This window comes from Hemicordylus capensis, chromosome 1 (assembly GCF_027244095.1).
Source record: "Hemicordylus capensis ecotype Gifberg chromosome 1, rHemCap1.1.pri, whole genome shotgun sequence".
In the NCBI taxonomy this organism is placed as follows: domain Eukaryota; kingdom Metazoa; phylum Chordata; class Lepidosauria; order Squamata; family Cordylidae; genus Hemicordylus; species Hemicordylus capensis.
In genome coordinates this window covers 36,531,636-36,556,959 of record NC_069657.1, presented here as the reverse complement: position 1 = coordinate 36,556,959, position 25,324 = coordinate 36,531,636, and the positions used below count along the sequence as shown (strand labels likewise).

General features: G+C 43.3%; 1 protein-coding gene across 4 annotated transcripts in view; it reads left to right on the top strand.

Moving 5' to 3' along the window:
* The window catches only part of TDP1 (tyrosyl-DNA phosphodiesterase 1), a 94,250-nt gene that overhangs the window by 59,816 nt on the left and 9,110 nt on the right, over positions 1-25,324 (top strand). For 3 of the 4 annotated variants that reach the window (XM_053255661.1, XM_053255650.1, XM_053255642.1), the window contains 4 exons: positions 430-496; positions 3,888-3,995; positions 5,042-5,144; positions 13,451-13,559. In XM_053255661.1, coding sequence (XP_053111636.1) covers positions 430-496; positions 3,888-3,995; positions 5,042-5,144; positions 13,451-13,559 — 387 coding nt within the window. Of the gene's footprint in view, positions 1-429; positions 497-3,887; positions 3,996-5,041; positions 5,145-9,333; positions 9,445-13,450; positions 13,560-25,324 lie in introns of all 4 variants that reach the window. The other variant, XR_008308535.1, reaches the window with a different exon arrangement.

The window sequence follows — 25,324 nt, the reverse complement described above, 5'->3', positions numbered from 1 at the left end:
AGGTATACCCTTGTCCGCAGGATTAGCCTCTAATTATTTGTCTTGCATTGTCACCAAACACAGAACAGCTAAGTTACAATGCATAAGTAAATGTATACACTACATATTGTTAGCCATCAAGTTGTTACTGGTACTTGTTCAGTATCTTTCATTTGACTGCTCTAATCTTGGTTTGACTGTGCTGCAGATTGTTTGAAATAATTGAAGGAAAAAATCTGCATATAGAGTAGCATTTTTAAAAAGCTAAACTGGAAGTCAGCTTTAAAAAATCCTAAATCTGTTCTTTGCATATTTGTTGTGAACAGTGCGTGTTTTTGCAAGGAAAAGTTTGTGGCAAAATGTGGATGGTTCACCTTTCCATTACTTAGCAAAATTTAATTTCAGTAGTACATCTAACTACTCGTAATTGATTTTGTCTTTCTCTTTAAGCTGGGGGCTCTCTTCCATACAGTATTCAAACTGCACAGAAGCAGCTTTGGCTGCACACCTACTTCCAGTAAGTGCATTTGTTGTTGTCGTTAATGGTGTGTCTCTTTTTTTAAGGTTAATTAAACTTGGGCATATTCATAAAAATGTAGGCATATATTGCTTTGTAAACCACCCAGATATTTGTATATGGGGCAATATATAAACGTGAAAAATAAAAATAAAAAATATGTGTCAAATGAGCTTTGGAACGTTCATTTAAAACACATTAAATATTCCTGTAAATTGAGACTATATATGTAATCTTTAAACTCTTTCAAAAATCAGAATCCTGTTTTGTTTTGCTATATATATATATATTTATTTATTTATTTATCAAGCTTCTATACTGCCCAAAATTTCATCTCTGGGTGGTTAGCATGAAACAATTAAAACACATATTTTAAAAAGTTAAAACAATTCAACAATTTAAAATCAACCATAAAATTAAAACAGACAATTTTAAAAAGCTGGGAAAGCTTGGGTGAAAAGATGGGTTTCCAGATGTTTTTTTTAAAAAATGCCAGAGATGGGGAGGATCATATCCCAACAGGGAGCACATTCCACAATCTCAGGGCAGTAACCAAGAAGGCCTGTCTCTGTTTAGCCACCAGACGAGTTGGCGGTAACTGGAGACAGACCTCCTCAGATGACCTCAATGGGCGGTGTGGCTCATAGTAAAGACGACGCTCTCTTAAATACCGAGTGTCTAAGCTGTTTAGGGCTTTATAACTAGCACTTTGTATTTTGCCCGGAAACCAACTGGCAGCCAGTGAAGCTCCATCAGCTAAGGAGTAATGTGGTGTCTCTGAGATGACCCAGAGACCAACCTGGCTGCCACATTCTGAACCAACTAAAGTTTCCGGACTATGTACAAAGGCAGCCCCATGTGGAGCGCATTAAGTCTGGAGGTTACCAACCAATGTACCACTGTTTTGAAGTCATTGATCTCGAGGAATGGGCGCCGCTGGTGTATCAGCCAAAGCTAACAGAAAGCACCCCAGCCACCTCCTCAACCTGAGAAACCAAGGAGAGGTGTGGATCCAGAAGTACTCCCAGACTACGAACCTGTTCCTTTTGGGGAAGTGTGACCCCATCTAGGACAGGTAGATCAAGATCATCTCTGGAGTTCTGACCCCCCACAATAAGGCAGGCATTCAGGGAAGATATGCCATCTCCTGAAGAAGTTGACATGGAGAAATAGATCTGGGTGTCATGAGCATACTGATAACATCCCGCTCCAAATCCCCTGATGATCTCTCCCAGTGGTTTCATGTAGATGTTGAAAAGCATTGGAGAGAGTATGGAGCCTTGAGGAACACCATACTTAAGCTCAGATTTTGAAGAGCAGCAGTCTCCAATCGACACCATCTGGAATCTGTCCGAGAGGTAGGAGCGGAACCACTGTATAACAGTGCCTCCCACCTCCAACACTCTCAGACGTTCCAGAAGGATAATATGGTTGACAGTATCGAAAGCTGCCGAGAGATCCAAAAGGACCAACATTGTCATGCTTGATCTGTCAATTCCCAATTGGAGATCATCCATCAGGCTGACCAAGGCAATCTCTACCCCGTAGCCCACCCGTAAAACCAGTTTGAAATGGGTCTAGATATCCCAATCTGCTGACTTCAAAAAGCAAAAGCCCTCATGATCCAAATATCCCACAGTGATTAAGAGAAATAATATGTTTACTTCTCCCCATCCTCGCTCTTGTGCACTCTCTCTCTGTTGAATATCCTCCTAAGACATACAGGCAAGGAGTTACTTGAATCTTTCTTTGGCAGAGAACCCTGATAATATGCAGAAAATTCTGCTGTGCATGTACTGAGTAGGGAAGAATACCAGTTTTACTTTCTGACTACATCCCCATGATGTGGTGTTGAATTCTTCTCGTTTGTAGGGTTCCCCAACATTCAAGAATGATTTGGTAGAGGTTTTAATAGGAAAGAGAAGCCTTAAAGCCCCCAGTGTGGGTGTGGTGATAGTTTTGTACACACCTCTTTGGATCATTGCCAATCATTATAGATCATGATCATCCAGAGGTCTGTCTAGTCTACCCCTGCTAAATGGACAAAGAAGCAACTTTAAAGCGGTGATTTTGTTATATTTAGCATGGGGGAAACAACTGTGCCTATTCAGCCCAGCATAGCATCCCACCGAGTAGCTGTTGCTGATGGGGCGTGCGAGTGTGCGTGCGCGTGTGTGCATGCGTGTGTGTGTGTATACATATGCATGTAGAACATGAATGTCTTTTCAGACAGGAAACCATCTTCTCCTTTTCTATGCAAATCACTCTGAGAACTTTGTTGAAAAGTGAATGGACCAGCACTGCTACTGTTGAGTTGAGGCCAGAAGCGAACAAGAAACCAATGTAGCTTTCATGAAATTGACGGAATATGTACTTGACATCCCACATTAGTCAAATAAGGGACAATGGTGTTAAAGCTTCCAATCACTGTTCAGAGGCATCTTCATGTAAAACAATTTATGGATATAACTTTTGAAATTGCTGTATGAATCTCTCCTTAACAAGTATGCATGTAGTGAGATGAAAAGTGTTATAGAGTAATAATTTCAAACCTGATTGTGTACTCCATGTGTTTTTACCCTCTAGGCTAAGCTAGGGGTGTGCATGGTCCGGCGGGCCCCCGGTCCGGCATGGGGGGGACTGTTTCTTTAAGCGGGGGTGGTGGTGGTAGTACTTACTCCCTCCCCGCCGCTCTTCCCCCTCTGGCGCTGGTCCATTGAAAAATCTTCTTGGGGCGGCAGAGTTCCTCCCTGCCGCCCCTGCCCCCATCATTGTTTGTATTAGGCTTCAAAGAGATGAGCTTTGTAAAAACTTTGTAAAGGCTTTAAACTTTGTAAAGGCTGAAAAGAGATGAGCGCTACCGGCACGCATGCGCCCTCCTCTCAGCGCGTGCGCTTGTCTCTGACGCTGCCGCGCGCGCCACATATGTCACGGTGCGCGCGCGGCAGCGACTAGCACGTGCGCCGAGGAAGGCGCATGTGCGCCGCTAGCGCTCGTCTCTTTTCAGCCTTTACCAAGTTTTTACAAAGCTCGTCTCTTTGAAGCCTAATACAAACAATGACGGGGGCAGGGGCGGCAGGGAGGAACTCTGCCGCCCCAAGAAGATTTTTCAACGGACCAGCGCCGGAGGGGGAAGAGCGGCGGGGGTAAGTACTACCACCATCACCCCCGCTTAAAGAAACAGTCCCCCGCCCATCCGGACCTCCGGACCGGTCCGGCGGTCTGTTCTATTGTGCTGGACCAAACCGTGCACACTCCTAGGCTAAGCAGCCCTTAGTTGAAAATAACTACATCTGCTTATGCTTGCATTTGTGGAAAATGTGAATCTGAAACCACATTGTATCTGGTATAACCTGAAATTCGCTCACCTTCTTTGTTTTCCTTAAACTAGTAAATGGTCAGCTGAAACTTCAGGTCGTAGCCATGCCATGCCTCACATTAAGACTTACATGAGAGTATCTTCAGACTTCCAGAGGATTGCATGGTTTCTTGTTACAAGGTAAGTCTTCTGGGTGGGAGGATTCCCCCTCCTTACTTCATTGATCACATGTCCCTCTAACTCCCTTAACATCATGTAAAGATTAAAATTACTCTGCAACCCTTTGAGACTTTTTCTTTTCATTTAGACAGATGGATTATTCCATCTCCATTAATTTCAGTAAATGCGCCTTGTCATTTTTTCCCTTCTGTAGAATCAAGGCTGCGTCCAAACTGTGGGATAAAAAATGCTCATGAGAAGAAAGCATCACTGGCTGACATGTTGCATGGGCAATTTAGAATGGCTGGTGCCTCGGCATGTATGGAAAACACTACCTGTGCTGTTGTGGAACAGCCCTCTTCCGCTACTACTTGAAATTATGCAATTGCACACAGCACTACATCTGCAACTACATAGTGTTGCACAACTGTGACTATGCAGTTTTTAGTGGTAGCAGAAAAACAGGTTGCTTACCTGTAACTGATGATCTGGTAGAGATCCGTTCTTTTCCGCATGGTCTCCGCGCAGGCACAGATCCCATTCTTATAGATCTCGATCCAGATCAGGCTTGTTCCAGCCTTAGTATAAATTCTTATAGACAAATTCATAGAGGACAGGTCTATTAGTGGCTAATAGTCTGGTGGCTTTAGGCCACCTCCAGCAGAGGCAAGATGCCTCTAAATACCAGTTGCAGGGTTGAAATAATAGGAGAGAGGGCATGCCTTCACCTCTTGCCTGGGGGTTCTCAGAGGCATCTTGTGGGTCACTATGAAAAAGGATGCTGGACTAGATAGGGCTGGTATATTCTTAACAGTGCAGGCAGTGTGTTAGATGCACTCAGCAGCAGTTGCAGTTTTGAACTACCCACATTGCACTGTACAACATGTCAGCCACTGCTCTGACTTAAGACTCTGCATTTTCAGGGAACTTGCAGTGTATTATTAACAAAGCATCTCTTAAAACTGGAATTTTCTAGAAGTCAGATTCTGCGCAACTTATGTATAGAAGTGTTTGCTTTGATTAGTTCTGAGCATAATTTAATAAACTGCTGTTTTTTCACCCTCTAGTGCCAATCTTTCTAAGGCTGCTTGGGGAGCTTTTGAGAAAAATGGCACCCAGCTGATGATCCGCTCATATGAGCTAGGAGTTCTCTTCCTGCCTTCAGAATTTGTGAGTTCATCTAAATCCAGAAGAGTGTTTGTATTTAGTGAATGCATCCTGGATCTTGTAATGGTTAACCACTAGGGAAAGGAGGGGATCATGAAGAATAGTGTTTGTGGAAGAAGGGGAAAGGTCTGTCACTCTTCTGTACTGCTAAAATCTATAAGAATATAAGTAATTCTACAACAAAAATAGACTGGGCAAATTAGTAGGATCTTTCATCATCTTAGATGATAAGATTGGTGACTAGTTATTGCTCATTCACACACCTGAAGTATACATGCAAGATTTTTTAATTCTCCTTATGAGAATGTGTTCTAATCTTTGAGTTGAAAAAATCAGTTTATAATACAGTGCAGGAGTTGCTTATTCAGGGGATGGAGAGAAAAGATGAGCAGAGCTGGTCTTGTGGTAGCAAACATGACTTGTCCCCTTAGCTAAGCAGGGTCTACCCTGAGTGCATATGAATGAGACTTGATGTGTGAGCACTGTAAGATATTCTCTTTAGGAGATGGAGCCACTCTCAGCTTGGAGCCATCTGCTCTTCCAAAAGGAGGCGCCCAGGCCAGGGGAGAGCATAACATCGGCCCCTATAGAGACCAGCTCTGGCCTGTGAGGACTGTTGGGGCAGCCCCTCCCCCCCCACCTTCCCAGGAGTATGGAAAGAACAGTGTGCCCTGAGAGGAAGGCAAGAAAGGATGCACCCAGGACAAGGAGCTCTTCTCCTCAGCTCCTGAAAAGATTAAGAGCCTGAGACAACATTTTATTCTGTTTTTTCTTCTTTTAATATTGTAAACTGCTTTGGGTGCCTTTGTCAAGGCAGAAAGGCAGTATAAAAATGTAGTAAATAAATAAGTTCCCTCCCTGGCATCTCCAAGATAGGGCTGAGAGAGATTCCTCCCTGCAACCTTGGAGAAGCTGCTGTCAGTCTGTGTAGACAGTACTGAGCTAGATGGACCAATGGTCTGACTCAGTATATGGCAGCTTCTATGTTCCTATGACATAGCTTTGTTTGTGAATATAATGTGAGGTACTCCATGCATTGGTTATTTGCTTTATTAATGCATATTTCTTCTGTGTAAGAGTACAAAGCTTGTTCGTCCTTTATAGCGCTAATTGGAACCAAGTACAAGTATGAAAGTTGGACTGAGCTAAGGTTTCTTTAAACATGTCCCTTGGGTTTTTTTCCAAGAACTCTAAATTCAGTATTAGCTCGTACAGTAGATAAAAATTTGAATAACTTAGAATGTTCTTAGTATTTTATTACAGTGATGTCTTGGGGTTTTTTTACAAAATCTTTCAATCCGGCTGGCTTGTCACGTAATATTTTATTATTCGTATAAAATGACATTTTAAGATGTCAAGACTAGACTCCTGCATACATATACCCAGATGGCAAATAAAAAACTTAATCCTCTCATTATTTTGTTATGAAGTGCATTCTATTTCAAGCACTAAGCAAAAAAAAATTGTTCTGCAGGACTGCACTGGAGCAAATGTGGGTCAGATAGATCTCTGTACTTTTTAAAATAACTGTTGGCAGTGTTAAAAACTTGAGTTCAAAAATAGATTTTTTTTCCATCAGAATTCCGTAAATTAAGGTTCTGAATTGTGGTTTTTAGGAAAAGTGAATAAGAAAACCTGCTGTATGGCCCTTCTGTGTGTAATGTTATAGTGCTTTATGAAGCTTTAAAACAGTATATTATTGCATTTTTTAATTTTGCTTTATTATTTTAATATGTTGTAAACAGAGGTTATTTTTAATGAAAGGTGATATACAAATGTAAGAAATTAGACACGAACAAGAAAGGGCAGTAGGGAAGGAGAAGTAAAGTTATCTGAAATGCGCTAGTTAAAACATATTAAACTGTAGACAAGCTTTTAAAAAGTCTCAGCTGAATATCTGTCATTGTGTAGTATAACAGCAGAGCCTAGACAAAATACAAATGAATAAAAATTGAACATGAGGATGAAAGACTAATAAAATAGAAGAGTGGCTGTCTTTGTGTCTTTTTTCTTTTCTATAGCCCTCTTGAACATTCTCTGCTTCCTGCATAAAACTCCTTAATTTGGAGAAAAGATGAAAGGGAGGTAGTGATATACTTTATTTTTTGTTATTTTATGAGACAGGCCAAAACTCCTGCTGACCACACAGTTGTAAGTAGGTAACTGGGACACTAATTTTTGCAAATGATGCATTATGAGGACAGATGTTCTCAAATCTGTGGCTATTCTACCAATCTGAGATAGAAAGCAATAGGAATTTAGTAGGGGTTTGCAGAACATTTCGACTCAAAATGGGCTGTTTCAAGCATGAAACAAAACGCCCTATAAATAAAGGGCCTGTTTTGAGCTTGGAATAAAACAACCCTGTTTAGATTGAAATGTTTCAAGTGCCGTTTTGGAAACCTGTTTTTTTCCTTCCTGGCACTGGTTTCCTATTGGCTTACAATCTTGTTCTTGGCTGACCTGTTATCATATAAATCAAATGTTGCCATGGGCAACTGTGCCCCCATTGGCTGGAGGGAGGGGGAGTGGGGAACACAGGAGGAGGGCATTTCAAAATCTATTCAAAGGCAGAAAAGAGCCTCTCTTGAAGAGGATACATCAGGATGGAAGGAAGATAGGTAGGTTTGATTTTGTGGTTTTCTCAGCACTGATTATAATACGCTGTTCTATAGCTGCTATAACTATCTGGTTTTGTTGTATCTCAGATTGACAAAGTCAGAACTTGGATGCCTTCCTTCCTTGAGTTGTGGTTGGTTTGTGAGATAGTGTTGTGGTGAGAACTGAGAAATGGACAGTGGCAAAAGTGTGTGTGTGTGTGTGTGTGTGTGTGTGTGTGTGTAAAAGTGATATTTCTTGGTGATTGCTGCGATGTTCTCCATGTCTGGCCTTGAGATTAACTTGTGCTTCACTCATTGCTCTAGTCTGCTCTGCAATCGACATTTCAGGGTGTACGCAGTCAAAATGTTGCCCTAGTTGAACTTATGACTATGCTTGCTGCTAAGTAAGGGAACTGCTGTGGCAGCTGTTGCTATGCTAGGAAGTAAGGAGTCACCATAATTGTGTGTGAGAGAACAATTTGTATCAATGTTACTACATTGTGGCTAGCACTGTGGCTAGCAGTGGATTCTGGGTCAGTGATGCTTTTTTGGCCATTTTTGGACTGTTTGAAATGTGTGTTATGTGTTGGGATTCCCTTTATATCAAAGTAGTTTGTTTTATTTTACAACAGAAAAACAGCATCTGTTGAGAGTTTCTGCAGTGTGTTTCAAGGCAGGGTTGCAAAATGCATTGCAGATTGCAATGCAAAACTTATGTGCATGCACTTTAAGTGCAGCTTATTCCTGCCATAGGAAACAATGGGGAAACTTTAAATAAATAAAAAAACCCATTGTCCCCCATGGGTAACTCCTAGGGACACCAAAGTGGGTTGTGTGGTAGGACATGATGGGTGCTACCTACCATCTAACCCACAAAAGGAATGGGTAAGCAGGCGATTTCTAACAAATGTTTAACCTTTCCATCCAAACCCTAGTTTCCAATTTTGAATTGGAAAAGTTTTTTGAAAACTTTGTCCCTGAGGTTTGCACAAACCTCAGGGAAGTATTTTGGTAACACACAATGGTCTTAAAAGGAAAGGGTACTGTAGATAAGTGAAACTCAAGGAACAGCGCAGAAGTAGTCTGAAATGTGCAGTGTTGCATGTGTGCAGTGATAGTCTGGATATGGTCTAAGTATTTTTTAGAAATCAAATTCCCACAGAAAAATAAAGTACAGGGAAATTTTTCAGTTCAGAAAATGTTCCACCCCACATCTCTGTACTAAAGGTAAAATAAATACAATTTGCTAACCTACTCAGTAGCATTGTATACTACTTGTATCTCATTTGGAATATTTGATTATCTACCTTGGCTTACAGCTGTATTTGTTTGTTCAATTAAACCACCCCTGTAACTAATCTAGGACAAAAGTAGTAGCCCCTAGTTACAACTAAGCAGTGCTATAGCAGCTCCATATGCAGCTGGATAATGGCTTCTCGGATATTTTCCAGTTCTCTTGTCCCTGAAGATACGATGTGCTGGGCTGAACTCATGCTGGCATCTCATACCTGGGGCAATACCCAGCACAGCTGAAGCGCTATGCTAGTTTCCTGCGTTCCCACATTAAAGTAGTTTGTTTTGTTTTACAACAGAAATACAGCATCTGTTGAGAGTTTCCTTCCAGCTGCTAGTGTGTTCTGTCTCTGTCCACCTGCATGTTGTTAATGAGAAAAACCTACTAGTAGATCTCAGGCAAAAATCAGGTATAGTGAATCTTCAGAAGCCTAAATCGGTTGTGACTCAGTATGTAGTTCAGTAATCAACATTGTCTCACTCAAGACCCACCTTTAAGTTTAACCTGCTTTTAATTTTTTGCTACATGTTTGTCTTCCATTTATTTATTATTTATTATTTATTTATTACACTTCTGTACCGCCCAAACTTTCATCTCTGAGCGGTTAACATAAAAACAATTAAAACACATACAAAAGTTAAAACAATGCAACAATTTAAAAACAGCCATAAAATTAAAAACAGACAATTTAAAAAAGCTGGGAAAGCTTGGGTGAAAAGGTGAGTTTTCAGGTGTTTTTAAAAAATTGCCAGCGATGGGGAGTTTCGTATCTCAGCAGGGAGTGCATTCTACAATCTCGGGGTAGCGACTGAGAAGGCCCGTCTCTGTGTAACCACCAGACTAGTTGGTGGTAACTGGAGACGAACCTCCTCAGATGACCTCAATGGGCTGTGTCGGTCATAGTGAAGAAGACACTCTCTTAAATAACCAGGGCCTAAGCCATTTAGGGCTTTATAAGTTACAACTAGCACTTTGTATTTTGCCCGGAAACCTATTGACAGCCAGTGAAGCTCCATCAGCAGAGGAGTAATGTGGTCTGTCCAAGATGACCCAGAGACCAGCCTGGCTGCCACATTCTGAACCAACTGAAGTTTTCGGACTACGTACAAAGGCAGCCCCATTTCTCTTTCTCTGACTTTTTCATCTTGCTCAAGTTTGTTTGTTTAATAACCAGCAACCAAACTATAGTGGTCTCTAGCCCATCTTACATCCCAGTGCAACCCAATTGCAGACCCACCATTTGAAGATCAGTGATCTAGTTTATTCTGTGTTCTTGATTGAGAGCTGTTCACATGGATTGGGATCAGAAGCAGCCAGCAAGGGTGGCACTGGGGGTGGTGGAGGGAGAGGTACCTTAAAAAAAGGTCATTACCTGCAATACTGCCGGCATCTGCAAGCTGTCACGAGCAGCAGTGCACTGCATATCATCCCGCATGGTGGCTGCTGCAGCTCCAGCACTCATCTGGCTTCTGCACAAGTGCGGAGGACATTTATGTAGTTGGCAAAAGTGTTCGCTCTTACAGATTCCCAGGCGTTGTTGAATACAACTCCCAGAATCCCCAGCTGCAATGGTTTTTGCTTGGGGTTTATGGGAGTTTTAGTCAACAACATCTGGGAATCCCTGTTAGAGTGAACGCAGGTCAACATGCTGTTGCTGACCACGCAAAGGGCCTCGGCACGTGTTCAGAGACCAGCTGAGGTTCCGGAACTGCAGCAGCCTCTGTGTGGGATGTTGGGCGGGGTGCCGATGCTCATGATGGCATGTAGGTGCCGGCAGCATCTCCGATAATGACTTTTTAAAGGTACCTCTTGCCACCCTTACCAGCCACATCTGATTGAGATCCAAAGAAAGTTGGGTGCCCTTATGAAGCACCTGTGCTCAGAAAAACATTTGAAGTTTCTTTCCAGCAGTAGCTGCTTGCTGCTTGCAGTAGTCCCCTTCCTAATGATCCCTAGCATGGAATTGGCCTTTTTCACAGCTGCCACGCATTGATTCAACACTTTGAATGAGCTGTCCTCCTCAACCCCAAGATCCCTTTCCTGGTCAGTCGCCGACACCTCAGATCCCATCAGCGTATACTTGAAGTTGGTGTTTTTTGTCCCAATGTGCATCACTTTACACTTGCCAACATTGAACCTTATTTGCCACTTTGTCGCCCATTCCCCCAGTTTGGAGAGATTCTTTTGGAGCTCCTCACAATCCGTTTTGGATTTCACTACCCAAAAAAGTTTGGTGTCATCTGCAAATTTGGCCAGCTCACTGCTTACCCCAACTTCTAGATCATTCATGAATAAATTAAAAAGCACCGGTCCCAGTACAGATCCCTGGGGGACCCCATTTCTTACTTCCCTCCATTGTGAAAACTCTCCATTTATACCTACACTCTATTTCCTGTCTTTCAACCAGTTAGCAATCCACATACGTACTTGTCCCCTTATCCCATGACAGCTAAGTTTTCTCAAACGTCTTTGATGAGTAACTTCATCGAAAGCTTTTTGGAAGTCCAGGTATACTATGTCAACTGGATCACATTTATCAACACACCTATTCGCACTCGCAAAGAACTCCAAAAGGTTTGTGAGGAAAGATTTACCTTTGCAGAAGCCATACTGGTACTCCCCCAGTAGGGCTTATTCTTCCATGTGCTTTACAGTTTTATGCTTAAGAATGCTTTCTATCAGTTTGCCCGGAACAGATGTTAAACTAACCATCCTGTAGTTTCCTGGATCCCTTTTTGAAAATTGGTATTACATTTGCTACTTTCTAGTCTTCCAGTACAGAGCCTGATGTGGGACCCTATTAACTCTAAGTCCTCTAGCTCTGCACAGCCCAACAGCAAGGCAGCCCCAGGAAAATGGACACAGACACCAGCTGGTTTTAGTGAATCAATGAATATGTATTTTATTATAGTCAATTAAACAACAAGCTAGCTCCTAATTCACACACACACACACACACACACACACACACACACACACACACACTCTCATACTCACCAGCCCCACTTTAAAGGTGATCAGTCTTTAAAAGGGGTGTTGGAAGAAGTGCGGAGGCCTCACTCTGGGTGGTGATGCTTCTCAGGGATCTTCTGCTTTCCTGCCTGACTTATAAAGGGATATTTCCACTTTGGCCGGTACATCTGTAGTCCACTCTCATTTCCGTGATCACAAGATGTACTCATCTTATCTTTTTGTTCTTTTCCAGTTCTTTCTCCTTTACAATGTCTTCGGCATTTCTCCCCAATTCTCACCAATTCTTCAGGCCTTTGGCATCTTTCCCAACATTGTTCGTGTTTGAGAGGGAGTGGGGCTGGGGCACACTTGACGTTGTTTACTCATGCATTCTTCCCTACATACTGTCTGCAAGTATTACCTAAGTTTCTCAATCAGTCAAGATCACATAGCTCATGGGGTTACAAATGAGCTGTTACAAATTAGTATATTGTTCCTTATCTCTGGTTCATTATAAACTTGCAATTCAGCCAGGTATTTCATGCATCACTATTATTACAAGGCTAGCATAATTCTACATGATTGTAGGGATAAGTTATATATTTTTGCAAGGAGGTCAGCAATTTCACATTTGAGTTCTTTGAGGACTCTTGGATGGATGCCGTGTGGTCCTGGTGACTTGTTAATTTTTAATTTTTCCTGACAGTATAGAATAATCTCCCTTGTCACCTGTAACTGAATCAGTTCTTTAGCCTCTGTCCCTGAGAAGCCCCATTCAGGAGCAGATATACGCTTAGTATCCTCTGCCATGAAGACAGATGCAAAGAACTCGTTTAGCTTCTCTTCAACCTCCATATCCTCATTAATCATCCTTTTCACTCCCTCATTGTCTAATGGTCCAACCGCCTCCCTGGCAGTTTTCCTGCTTCTGACGTATTTAAAGAAGTTTTTTTTAATTCCCCTTGATGCTTTTAGCTAAATGTTCCTCAAACTCTCCCTTATTGTCTCCTTGCATTTCTTTTGTCAGAGTCTGTGTTCCTTTCTGTTCTCTTCATTTGGGCAGGTCTTCTAATTTCTAAAGGAAGTCTTCTTCCCCTTTATAGCTTCCTTGACTTTACCTGTTAGCCATGCTGGCATCCTCCCAGTCTTGGTAGTACCTTTCCTCCGTTTTGGTATACATTCTAACTGGGCTTCTAGTGTGGTTTTAAGTAAACTCCATGCATTCTGGTGTGAAGTGACTGTCCTTATTTTCCCTTTCAGTTTTCTTTTCACCAAACTCCTCATTTTGGAGAAGTTTCCTCTTCCGAAATTCAAAGTGTCATTGTTAGAATTCCTTTGTTGTTCTCTCCCTGCATATATGTTGAATTTGATCACACAATGGTAACTGTTCCTATTCTTCCTTTTTAAGGAAAGAAAGCAAAAGATTACTTGAATGTAATGCCAATTCTCTGCATTCTTCACAGGGCTTGGATACAGGCTATTTCCAATTGAAAGAAAACCTGCTTTCTGATGAGCCAGTTTCTTCATTTCCTGTACCGTATGACTTACCCCCAGAGAAATATGGCAGCAAAGGTAAGGTGCCCACCTAAATTGCAAAAAGGGGCCATGAAGGATGTAAAACTCATTTTGATTTCTACACATGAGTAAATGTGTTTGGTACTTGCGGGGAGGGGATGCACAATTGCAGGTGATGGGGGGAATGGGAGGACAAAGTCGCCTACTTGAGGCTAAGTCCTAGCAGAGACTTATTTATTTGAATAACTTAAAGTACTAGAATTGCCCAACACCTAAGCTTTTCACTTAGAGAACTCATTCCTCCATATTATAAATACATCAGGATCTTCTAAGATTAACTGTGACAACTCTTTGGATTACCTTATTAAATTATCTAGTCAGCTGGGCTTGGATGTGAAAACTCTGGTTCGGATCCTGCTCACCTCTGAAGGCTCAGGAATATCATCACTGCCTAACCTACTCAGATGTTGCTTTGAGCACCTTGGAAGGGAGAGACATTTGAATAAACAGATAATAGATTTTAGGTCTTAAGTAGGCAGGTCCTATGGCCTGGCCATGCTGGATGGCTGCTGTACCAGTGCTGGTGTAACAGTTGCATTATGATATGCTCACAACAGTAAAGGAGAAAGGAAAACAAGCAAGATACTGTAGCAACACCAGCTGCCACTCTCACACCTGTAGCAATTCTGTTGCTACACTCCAATCACTGTATGGATCACTGATGATAACATGCAAGAAGGGTACCATTAAAGACTAGAACATCATTATGACATATAAAACACATCCTCCCTCCCATGCACAACAGCATCTCCAATAGTGTTACTATACTTGCTTGGACATGTGTACAGCACCCTACGATTGTGTGAATCCGTGCTCTGACTAGGCACAGATTGACCCATTGTAACCTGATTTGGAAATAAATTGCTATTCTGTTCATTCATTCTTTTCTTACTGGTATTTCTAGGGTCCTGTCCATTTCCATTATATTGCACAAGCCCAGTGCTGCTCCATTAGAAGTTGTTCAAACCAGACTTCTAAGAGTGGTCCTCCAGGTATCTAAACACTGGTGTATCTAATTCTGCCCTGAAGTGGGGGGTAGAGTCCAGAGTGTGGATGGCAGTACTTAAATACTGGTTAAGACTCAATTTTCATCCAAGTGTGTTGGCTCACTTGGAGGACAGTCCCACTCAGAGTGGGTTGTATAGCTGAAAGTAAAACTCATGACACTTGGACTCTCCTCGGAACTCTTAATTACTAAGGGGCACGAACAGGTTTTTGGAATATTGGAGCAGTGTATTTTAGATGTCAAAATGCAGGAGCAGATAAGTAAATTCCCCTCTTGCATTAAGAATAGGTGGGTAACCGCTTCTCTATCCCCAGCAAGTTATCTTTCCAACTTGACATGCCCAGTGCTTTGGAGAGCTTTTACCCTGGCCTATCTCAATTTCCATCAGCATGACTGGAGGGCACATATAAAAATATTCAGGAGAAGTGGAAGATGACGTGCATACTTTATTTCATTGTGTCTTCTATAGCACCCCATGCAGTAAATTTATTTTATTCCTTTTAACAGGTTACCAGGAAGATCCTTATTTCATATCACACATATTTTTGTTTATTTACACAGTCAGACAGGTGTTATTGTCTGGTTTGTTTTATCCAGACATCGAGTACTTCCCAAGGACCTGGGATGGCTGAATTTTATTATCAATGGTTGTTGCTGTTATAGATATCGTCGCAGAATATAGACTGTTCCCAGTAAAGTTGCTTTTTGTAATTGGTTGATGGTGATTTCTGTGGCCCCTGTGGTGTTGAGGTGCTCTTCAAGTTGTTTTGGAATTGCACCCAGGGCACCAATTACCACTGGGATTATTCTGGTCTTTTTCTGCCACAGCCTTTCAATTTCAATTTGTAGATCTTGTATTTTGTGATTTTTTTCTATTTCTTTTTGTTCTATTATGCTATCCCCTGGTATTGCTAGAGAGACAGTGACTCAGCTATGGTTTTGAATGTTCACACCCTGCAATGATTTTGTTGTGGGGAAGTACAGATTTTCTGTGGTATCCTCCCTCATCCGTGTGTGTGTTTTCAAGTGGCATATTAAGCATTGCGTATAAATGGCATGAAGTTATTTATTTATTTATTTATTTACATAGTCAGACAGGTGTTATTGACTGGTTTGTTTTATCCAGACATCGAGTCCTTCCCAAGGACCTGGGATGGCTGAATTTTATTGTCAGTGTTGTTGCTGTTATAGATATCATCACAGAATATAGGCTGTTCCCAGTAAAGCTGCTTTTTGTAATTGGCTGATGGTGATTTCTGTGGCCCCTATGGTGTTGAGGTGCTCTTCAAGGTCTTTTGGAACTGCACCCAGGGCGCCAATTACCACTGGGATTATTTGGGTCTTTTTCTGCCACAGCCTTTCAATTTCAATTTGTAGATCTTTGTATTTGGTGATTTTTTCTATTTCTTTTTCTTCTATTCTGCTATCCCCTGGTATTGCTATGTCGATTATTTTGACTTGTTTTTCTTTCTTCTCGACTACAGTTATATCTGGTGTATTGTGTGGCAGATGTTTGTCTGTTTGTAGTTGGAAGTCCATAATATTTTTGCATCTTCATTTTCGACCACTTTTTCAATTGTATGGTCCCACCAATGTTTGGCTACAGGTAGCTTGTATTTTTTGCAGATGTTCCAGTGTACCATCCCTGCTACCTTGTCATGCCTTTGTTTGTAGTCAGTCAGTGCGATCTTTTTACAACAGCTGATTAGGTGGTCCACTGTTTCATCTGCTTCTTTACAAAGGCGACACTTGCTGTTTGTTGTTGACTTTTCGACTTTTGCTCTTATTGCATTTGTCCTTAGTGCCTGTTCTTGTGCAGCCAGTATTAAACCCTCTGTTTCTTTCTTCAAGTTGCCATTCTTAAGCCATTGCCAGGTCTTGGTGATGTCTGATTTTCCATTTATATTGTGCAAATATTGACCATGCAGTGGCTTATTTTTCCATTTTTCTGCTTGGTTCTTGACTTGTTCTTTCTTGTAAGCATGCTTTGTTTCATTGGTGTTTAATAGTTTCTCGTTTTTGACCATTTGAAGAGCATCTTCATTATTATTATTTATTTATTACATTTATATCCTGCTCTTCCTCCAAGGAGCCCAGAGTGGTGTACTACATACTTAAGTTTCTCCTCACAACAACCCTGTGAAGTAGTTTAGGCTGAGAGAGAAGTGACTGGCCCAGAGTCACCCAGCTAGTATCATGGCTGAATGGGGATTTTTTTTAAACTCTGGTCTCCCTGGTCCTAGTCCAGCACTCTAACCACTACACTACACTGGCTCCAGTCAGATAATAAAGATAAGAGTTCTGTTACTTTCTGTAGCTAAATTCTGCGCTGTTGTATCTAAAATGGTCAAGTAATGGTTATGGGTCCCTCAACTGGTTAGGTGAAGACGTTTACTTTATTTGATGAACTGTTATCAAAATGTGGTTAGTCCGATAGATGGACTCTACTGACGTATGCGTGCTATGAACTAATGGTTTTGAACTGTTTCCGGTCAAGTACTATAATAAAGACCGATCTATCAGAAGCACAATGCAAATGAAATTCCTTGCCAAACAGATCTATGAAACTATACTGAGAGGGGCGGGAGGTTGCCAGTTATGCTATGCGTATAAAAAGGGGATGGGGTGAGAGGTGTAGAGAGCACAGATTGGAAGAGGGGAGAAAGATAAATTATTCTTCCTTAGTCTGCTGTCTCCTGTCCGATGCCAAAGAAGTATTTCCCACCCATGAGGGAAGGGAGAATTAGCGTCCCTTGTTAGGTTCTGTTGGTGGATGGTAAGGATGGCTGCAGGTGCAGCACCTAAGGCTGTGGTTCTGTTTGAGCCCACAGCAAGCCAGGGGAGCACTGAGTTTCCTAGGTAATCAGGCACACGGGTTAGCTCATGAAAGGCCCACTTTGGGAAGGGCTTCGCCTCAAAGGCTTCTATCCAAGAACATGGGAAACTGCCTTATATAGAGTCAAACCCATTGGTCCACCTGCCTCAGTATTGTCCACACTGACTGGCAGTGGCTTTGCCAAGGTTTCAGGGAGGGACCTTTCCCAGCCCTACCTGGAGATGCCAGAGATTGAACCTAGGAACTTATGTATGCAAAGCAGATGCTGGTACTATTGAGCGATGGCCAAAGGTGGCATACAAGTGTTCACCATCCTGGCACTGACCACACCAACCTCTTTAGCTTCACCTAGGTGGCTGTAGCATGTGCCCTTAGACCCTAGGATTCTGCTCAGGGATATATCTGGGTTTTCCACTAAAAGAGTGGGGAGTGGATCTTGGGGCTCTCAGGTAGTCAGAGCACAAAAAGAATCTTTTCTAAGGCTACACAGAGAGTATCCGAAAGACACAGGCCACTGAGAGCAGCCAGGTTAGTACAGCAGCTGCTCCATGCAAGCCACACTCATAAAGTGAGTGATTTCAGTTCCAGGTTTGCTATCCAGTCTACTCAGCAGCCCTGTGATTCACGGGGGGAAATACTGGAAAAGGAAGTGAACACAAATGCTGGCATTTGTCTGGATAAATCCTTTGGAGCAGTGATTTGGCGGCTCGGGCCACCAAATCCTGGCTGTAGTAGCAGGCCTTGTAACCTCTCAAATTGTGTTCCTTGGAGCAGAATGATCACATTTGATTGAGGAAAAAGCACCTTTCATAGGATTTGCCTATAAAATCCTATCTCCTCCAGTCCCAGCCACTTATCCATGCGCAGCCCAGCCATAGTCGATCTTTTGTGTGGATGTGCAGCTTGAAAGGCTCCCAGGCAAGTTGCTAGAGCTCCTTCTCTCTCTGCCTCTCAGCTGTTTGTTAGGTGGATGGGGCTTCCAGAGATGTCTCCATGCAGGACTTGCTGAAGCTCAGGAAAGAAGGAAGGAAGCAGGCAGAGTGTCCAGCACTGGCTGCCCTTGCCCACCACAGCTCTCTGCAGATGCTATGCTCTGCCCTGCCTTTGCCTGATTAGTAATGGAGGTATGATGTGGTTTCCTTTTTGTGGTTATTCTCCCCCACCTCAAATATTTAGGAACTGGCTTGGAATAGGGCTTTGGTATTGAGCAGAGATGTAGGGCAGGTTGAAAGGAATATGTATATTTAAATTGAAGTGGATTGGACAAATTGTTGGTTTTATTTATTTATATTTATATATGTGTAGGTATATATTTATACACACACACTCATATATAATATTTTTAACTTAAATTCTCCCTGAGAAGAGGGCTGTATCTGTAGGAAGGGTGGATTGGCATGAGCCTCCTTCTCGAGACAGGGCTAATCAAGAGCTTTGTCATGTCTGGGGGGAGGGGCAATCCCCTTGGTGTCCATTCTTCGCCCTGTCTTTGCTCCAAGCAGGTGCTGTTTTTGTTGCTCCGATGTTTTTTCCATTTCGACTAGCCCACTCCCTTCCCTTTTGGCCCTCTCTGCGCTGCTCATTGCCAGCCAAGGGGAAACCAGGGAGCCGGGTGCCTTAAAAAAAACAAAAAACTTTTAAATTCGATGTTTCTCTTCCGCTGTGGCCACGAGTGCGCCTTCATGATGGCCACGGCTTCCCTGCGCAGCGAGAGAGAGGTCTCTCCCTCTCTCTCGGAGGACTCCATGGCACACGCAGAGTGCTGGGCCGAGTGGGTGGCGGCAACCTCCCAAAAGGCGGTGAAGGCCAAGAAGGCTGAAAGGAGATATAAGAAGGCAGGCTTTGCCTGTACTTAAGCCCCACGAGCTCATGCAGGCCGGTATGACCCCATCCGGGTGGGGCTTGCCGCAGGAAGCGACGGACGTGACCACGGCCTCACCACAGAGGGATCTCTTGGCCCACGCCTCAGGGGGAGAAGGAAGCACAGCGGGGGCAGACGAGCTCCCCGCCAGACAAGCACTTCTGTGCTACCGGAGCTCTGCGTGCTTCGTCAGAGGAGAGCGAGGAGTTCCCAGTCAGCTTCGCTGTGCTTCTCCGCCGGGTCGTTGCAGAGGAGTTGGGTAAGCTCCCCTGGCCCACTCATCTTGCCGGTTTCCCGCTCTCCTTCTCTTCCCAGTCTGTGGTGGAGGCCATTTTCACAGCCCCTGCTCCCAGCCTGCAGCAGTGGCCATTTTGAATTCCAGCATGGGGCCTAGGGCAGGGGACACAATTTTATTTGTTGTTTCTCTGTGTAAACCGCTTTGGAAACATTTGTTGAAAAGTGGTATATAAATATTTGTTATCATTTCCTATTTATAAGAGAAACTGACTAGGCTTACAGTTTCTTCTTGGTAGTGAAAGATTGTGAATCCACAAGTTCAGAAACTGATCTGTCATAGTTTTGTCTCTCTTGAAATGATCATAATTGGCTGCATTTGCAGGAGACAAACTTTCTTGGCTTACTATTTTGTGCATTTGAGTCCCCACCCCTGCCAGAGAGAGAGAGAGAGAGAGATTGTTAAGTCGATTAATATACTTAGGATGAAATGGTATGGCAGTTTTTTGAATGCCTATTAGTACTTCTGGTGATCAGCTGTGGTGGCGCAGCAGGGAAGCAGCTTGCCTAGAGCAAGAGTCTCTAAGTTCAAATCCCTGCCAGTGTGCTTCCCAGACTGTGCTTAGTAAATATATATTTGTAGTCAGCTAAATCGGGTAGCAGTGATATAGGAAGGTGCTGGAGGTGAATGCTCACTTCAGTGACAACAGCAAAAGCATCATCTCATACTGCGCAGGAGGAAGGCAATGGTAAACCACTCTGACGGAAGGCAATGGTAAACCACTCTGTGGAGGAAGGCAATGGTAAGGAGGAAGGCAATGGAAAGGACGATGCGGGCAATGGTAAACCACTCTGTGGTCGCCAGGAATCAATAGTGACTTGAAGGCACAGTCTTTCCTTTCCTTTAGTACTTTTGGCAGAGGATGCAAAAAATGTGAAGTATTGTTGCCTTTGCTTCACTTTCAGTTGTATTTCAGTATGTCTTCATTAGCATTAATAATTCTGATAGTGGCTGATTTTTCAAAGGCCAGTACATGGAAATGCAAAATCCCTGAGGGTCTCTGAGAGAATTATTTTCAAGAAAAAACTTTGCTCTTTTTTTAATCCTTCTGTTCAGGTTACCAATGAAACAAAATCACACAGAGCTGTCAAAGGACTACAGAATTTTTTCTTGTGTAGAGTCCCAAGAAACCTGAAGGATGCAGTCCTAGCAGAGCATAATGTTTTCAACACAAAAGGGCCTTGGACAGCCCCATAGGAGACATCAGGAAGGTAGCTCTGAGATGCTGCCTAAGTTGACCAATGCAGCAAAATTATGTATTTCTGACCACCAGCATACATCACTTAGAGTCCTTTTCAGAAAGGATAATTGGCAAATCTTGAAGTTGGCAGCTCTGCAATATGCATTTTGTTGTTGTAGATCAGTGCTAGATAGTGCACTAGCCAGGTTTGCTTAATGTTTCACCATCACACTCATTAGTAAAGCAATGTAAGAATATTTTAATAGTTTGCATTGGCATGTTTCATTTGCTATAACCTTAAGAACACAAGTACAGACGTGCTGGATCAGGCACAGGGCCTGTCTAGTCCAGCATCCTGTTTCACACAGTGGCCCACCAGATGCCTCTGAGGAGCTCACAGGCAAGAGGTATGTGCATGTCTCTCTCCTGCTGTTTCTCCCCTGCAACTGGTATTGAGAGGCATCATGCCTCTGAGGCTGGAGATGGCTGACAGCCACCAGACTAATAGCCATTGATAGACCTGTCCACCATGAATCTGTCTAAACCCCTGTTAAAGCCATCCAAGTTGGTGGCCATCACCACATCCCATGGCAAGGAATTCCGTATGTGCTGTGCTGTGTAGAAAAGTACTTCCTCTTGTCGGTCCTAAATTTCCCAGCCTTCAATTTCATGGGGTTGACCCCTGGTTCTAGTGTTGTGAGAAAGGGAGAAAAATTTCTATGTCTACCCTCTCTACTCCATGCATAATTTTATATACCTCGACCGTTGCCTCCCCTTAGTCTCCTCTTTTCCAAGGTAAAGAGCCCCAGATGCTGTAGCCTAGCCTCATAAGGAAGCTGCTCCAGACCAGTGATCATTTTGGTTGCCCTTTTCTGCACCTTTTCCAGTTCTACAATATCCTTCTTAAGGCACCAAAGCTCTACACAGTACTCCAGATGTGGCCGCACCATAGATTTGTATGGGGCATTATAATATTAGCATTTTTATTTCCAATCCTCTTCCTAATGATTCCTAGCATGGAATCAACCTTTTTCACAGCTGCCACGCACTGAGATGACACTTTCAATGAGCTGTCCACTATGACCCCAAGATCTCTCCTGGTCAGTCACCAACAGCTCAGATGTCGTCAGCGTATATGTGAAGTTGGTGTTTTCTGCCCCAATGTGCATCACTTTACACTTGCTTGCATTGAACCGCATTTGCCATATTGTCACACGCTCCCCCAGTTTGGAGATATCTTTTTGGAGCTCCTCACAATTCATTGTGGATTTCACTACCCTGAATAGTTTAGTGTCATCTGCAAAACTGGTCACCCCAACTTCTAGATCATTTATGAACAAGTTAAAGAGTACTGGTCCCAGTACTGGTCCCTGGGGGACCCCACTTCCTACCTTCCTCCATTGTGAAAACTGTCAATTTATTCCTACTCTCTGTTTCCTGTCCTTCAGCCAGTTACTGATCCACACATGAACCTGTCCCCTTATTCCATGACTGCTAAAGTTTACTCAAGAGCCTTTGGTGGGGAACTTAATCAAAAGCTTTTTGGAAGTCCAAGTATAAGACAATTTAAAATATCTTCCCTTGTCACCTCAAATTGGCCCATTTCCTCAGCCGCTAAACCGGAAAACCTCAATTTTAGAGATGGTATATGTTCAATATCCTCTGCCATGAAGACAGATGTAAATAACTCATTCATCTTCTCTGCAATCTCCTTATCCTCCTTAATAATCCCTTTCACACCCTCATCATCAAAGGCAGGGGTGGGGAACCTTGGCCCTCCAGCTGTTTTTGGACAACTCCCACCATCCCCAGCCACAATAATTGTGGCTGGAGATAATGGGAGTTGTAGTTCAACAACAGCTGGAGGGCCAAGGTTCTCCACCCCTGATCTAAGGGGTCCAACCCCCTCCCTGGCAGGTTTCCTACTTCTGATATATTTAAAAAAGTTTTTGTTATTCCCCTTGACACTTCTACCTATATGCTCCTCAAACTCTCTCTTTGCATCCCTTATTGTTTCCTTGAATTTCTTTTGCCAGAATTTATGCTCCTTCCTGTTCTCTTCATTTGGGCAGGACTTCTATTTTCTGAAGGAAGTTTTCTTGCCCTTTATAGCTTCCCTTCCTCAACTTTTTAGCCATGCTGGCGTCGTCCTGGACTTGGTGGTACCTTTGGTATACATTCTAACTATGCTTCTAGTACTGTGGTTTTAAATAAGTTCCATGCTTTCTGGAGTGATTTGACCCTCTTGACTTTCCCTTTCCACTTCCTTCTTACCAGTTCCCTCATTTTCTTCTTCTGAAGTCCAACACTGATGTCTTCCTCTTCTGAAGTCCAACACTGACTTGCTTGATAATTTTCCACTCGCATATATGCTGAATTGGATCACACTATGGCCACTGCTACCCAATGATTCTGCAGCTCTGACATCTCTCACCAGGTCCTGCACACCACGCAGGATTAAATCTGTAATCCAAGAAGGATGAAGTTTTTCTTTGTATATCTTGGGGAAAATTTAGTCCTCATTCAATAAGGCCTTTTCCTTGAAACAGGAGAAGAGGATATAATGCATTAATAGGTGCTATAACGTATTGTTCAGTGGAATCTAATACTCTGGTTATCTTTCGTTGCACATGATGTATTGCTAGGTGCACCACTGTGTGAGAATCTCCTAATTGCTCCCCACCCCAGCATTCCATGCATATTATACAATGTATCCTAGCTAAAAATTACTTGCAAAGAACCTAGCATCATTGTTGTTGGCTTTCTTTGTCTAGTACCATATTTTCTATACTCTGCACTGAGCATCCTGAAGTTTTGTTGGAAACAAGCCTCTAAACTAGGATGTCAAGCTCAGGTGGGGGTAGGGGGTGGACTCCCACTCTGTTGCACCTCTTGAGGGGGTGCACAGAGCCTCACATTGCCCCTGTTGTGCCACCACACTCTTTCCTCTGTCCCCTGCCCCCAAACTACCCTGCCTCCCCCCTCCTCCTCTCCCCTCTGCTCCTTTTTCTCTGTGGCTATTCAGCACGCTGGACTGGTGGAAAGCAAGCTGGAGTAGGTGAGGAGGCGGTCCCCTCTCTTGCCCTCTGCCTCGCTCACCAACCCTGTACACCAAAGAGCCACAAGGACATAGATAGGGGAGAGGAGCATGGCAGAGGTGGAAGGAAGTATAAATGCCTTGGCCCAAGCTCTGTACGTGGGGTGGGGAGGAGAGGCACTAGTGGTGGCGGGAGGAGGAAGGGAAGAACCAGCCAACAAGCTCGCTAGCCACCTCCGCCCCATCTCCAGAGCACAACAAATGGGAAAGAATGTTACTGCCTTGGTGCACATGGGGGAAAGAAATGTGGGGGTGGGGGGAGAAATGCAGTGGCCAGGGCTTACACCCAGCCCAGGGGCTGGAAAATGGAACTGCACAGGCTGGATCCAACCTGCCAGCTGGCAGCTTGACACCCCTGCTCTAAGCCCTACTCAGGAAGGAAGCCCACATAAAATATTGCTATTTTAGATGGTGTATTTCCCCACCTCTTTCAGATTCATTTCTTCAAGCCTTGTCCCTAGGGAAATGTTCTGCTGTCTAAGCTGCTTTTGTTCCTTCCATCCACTCCCAATGACTCTACAAAAGACACATGTACTGAGCAGAAGTAGTAACAAGGCAAGGATTTTTGTTTAGATCCTATTTATTTATTTATTTATTTATTACATTCAGGGCACAGAAGTTAAGTACAGGCATTGAGCACGAGCACAAAACAAATGACCTTGCTGCTGCAATTCAGTGCAGTCCAGGCTCTTAACACAGTCAAAATAGATCCTAGAATGGCTCTATACGAGACCATTTGAACTAGCTACAGCATGTCCCTTCCATGTGTTGTGATGGTGATGGGATACTAGAGGTCAGGGATCCACAGATTTAGGCTTAACTCACTAGCTAGTCATGATTTGTGGTGTCCACCAATCCCCTCTCTTCCCTTGAATCCCTTCCTAACTCAGGCAGAGGGCTTAGAAGAGAAGCAGGTCTTCTGCCATTTGCACTGGAATATGGAGATAAGAAACAGTGGGAGAAACCTCTCCTCCTGCTTAGAAAGGATTCCTGCTGTTTATTACCTTTTCAAAAAATAGCAGTGGAAATGAGACTTCCGGTGAGGAAATCTTTGTGGTGCTGGGTATCATGGGGGCTCTTGCCATGAGCAAGCTGGCAAGTGAATTTATAAATGACTGCTAGAGATTGGTATGAAATACATGCTCTCTAAATGATTAGTTCTATGTAGAACTAATCGGGCCTACTTTCCAGTCCTTTTAACGTGGTAATTCTTCCCTAGAATTTCCTCCAAGGGGTGACCCAAGGTTTTGCAGAACCTGAGGTGAAATGCCAAATGCCAACTCTTACAAGTCTTGGAAGTGTTGTGGGAGGCCAGGAGGGAAGGTTGCCAGCAGTCTCCTTGTGCTGCTTGGATGTTTTTGCAGTGGTCAGATCAGTCCTGAAGAGCTGTTCTGATGGCAGTGGTGGCTAACATCTTGTCACTCTGGCACCCCAATAATCCATTTCCTGAGGTGAATGCTTCACCTCATGAAAGGACTGCCCTCCCC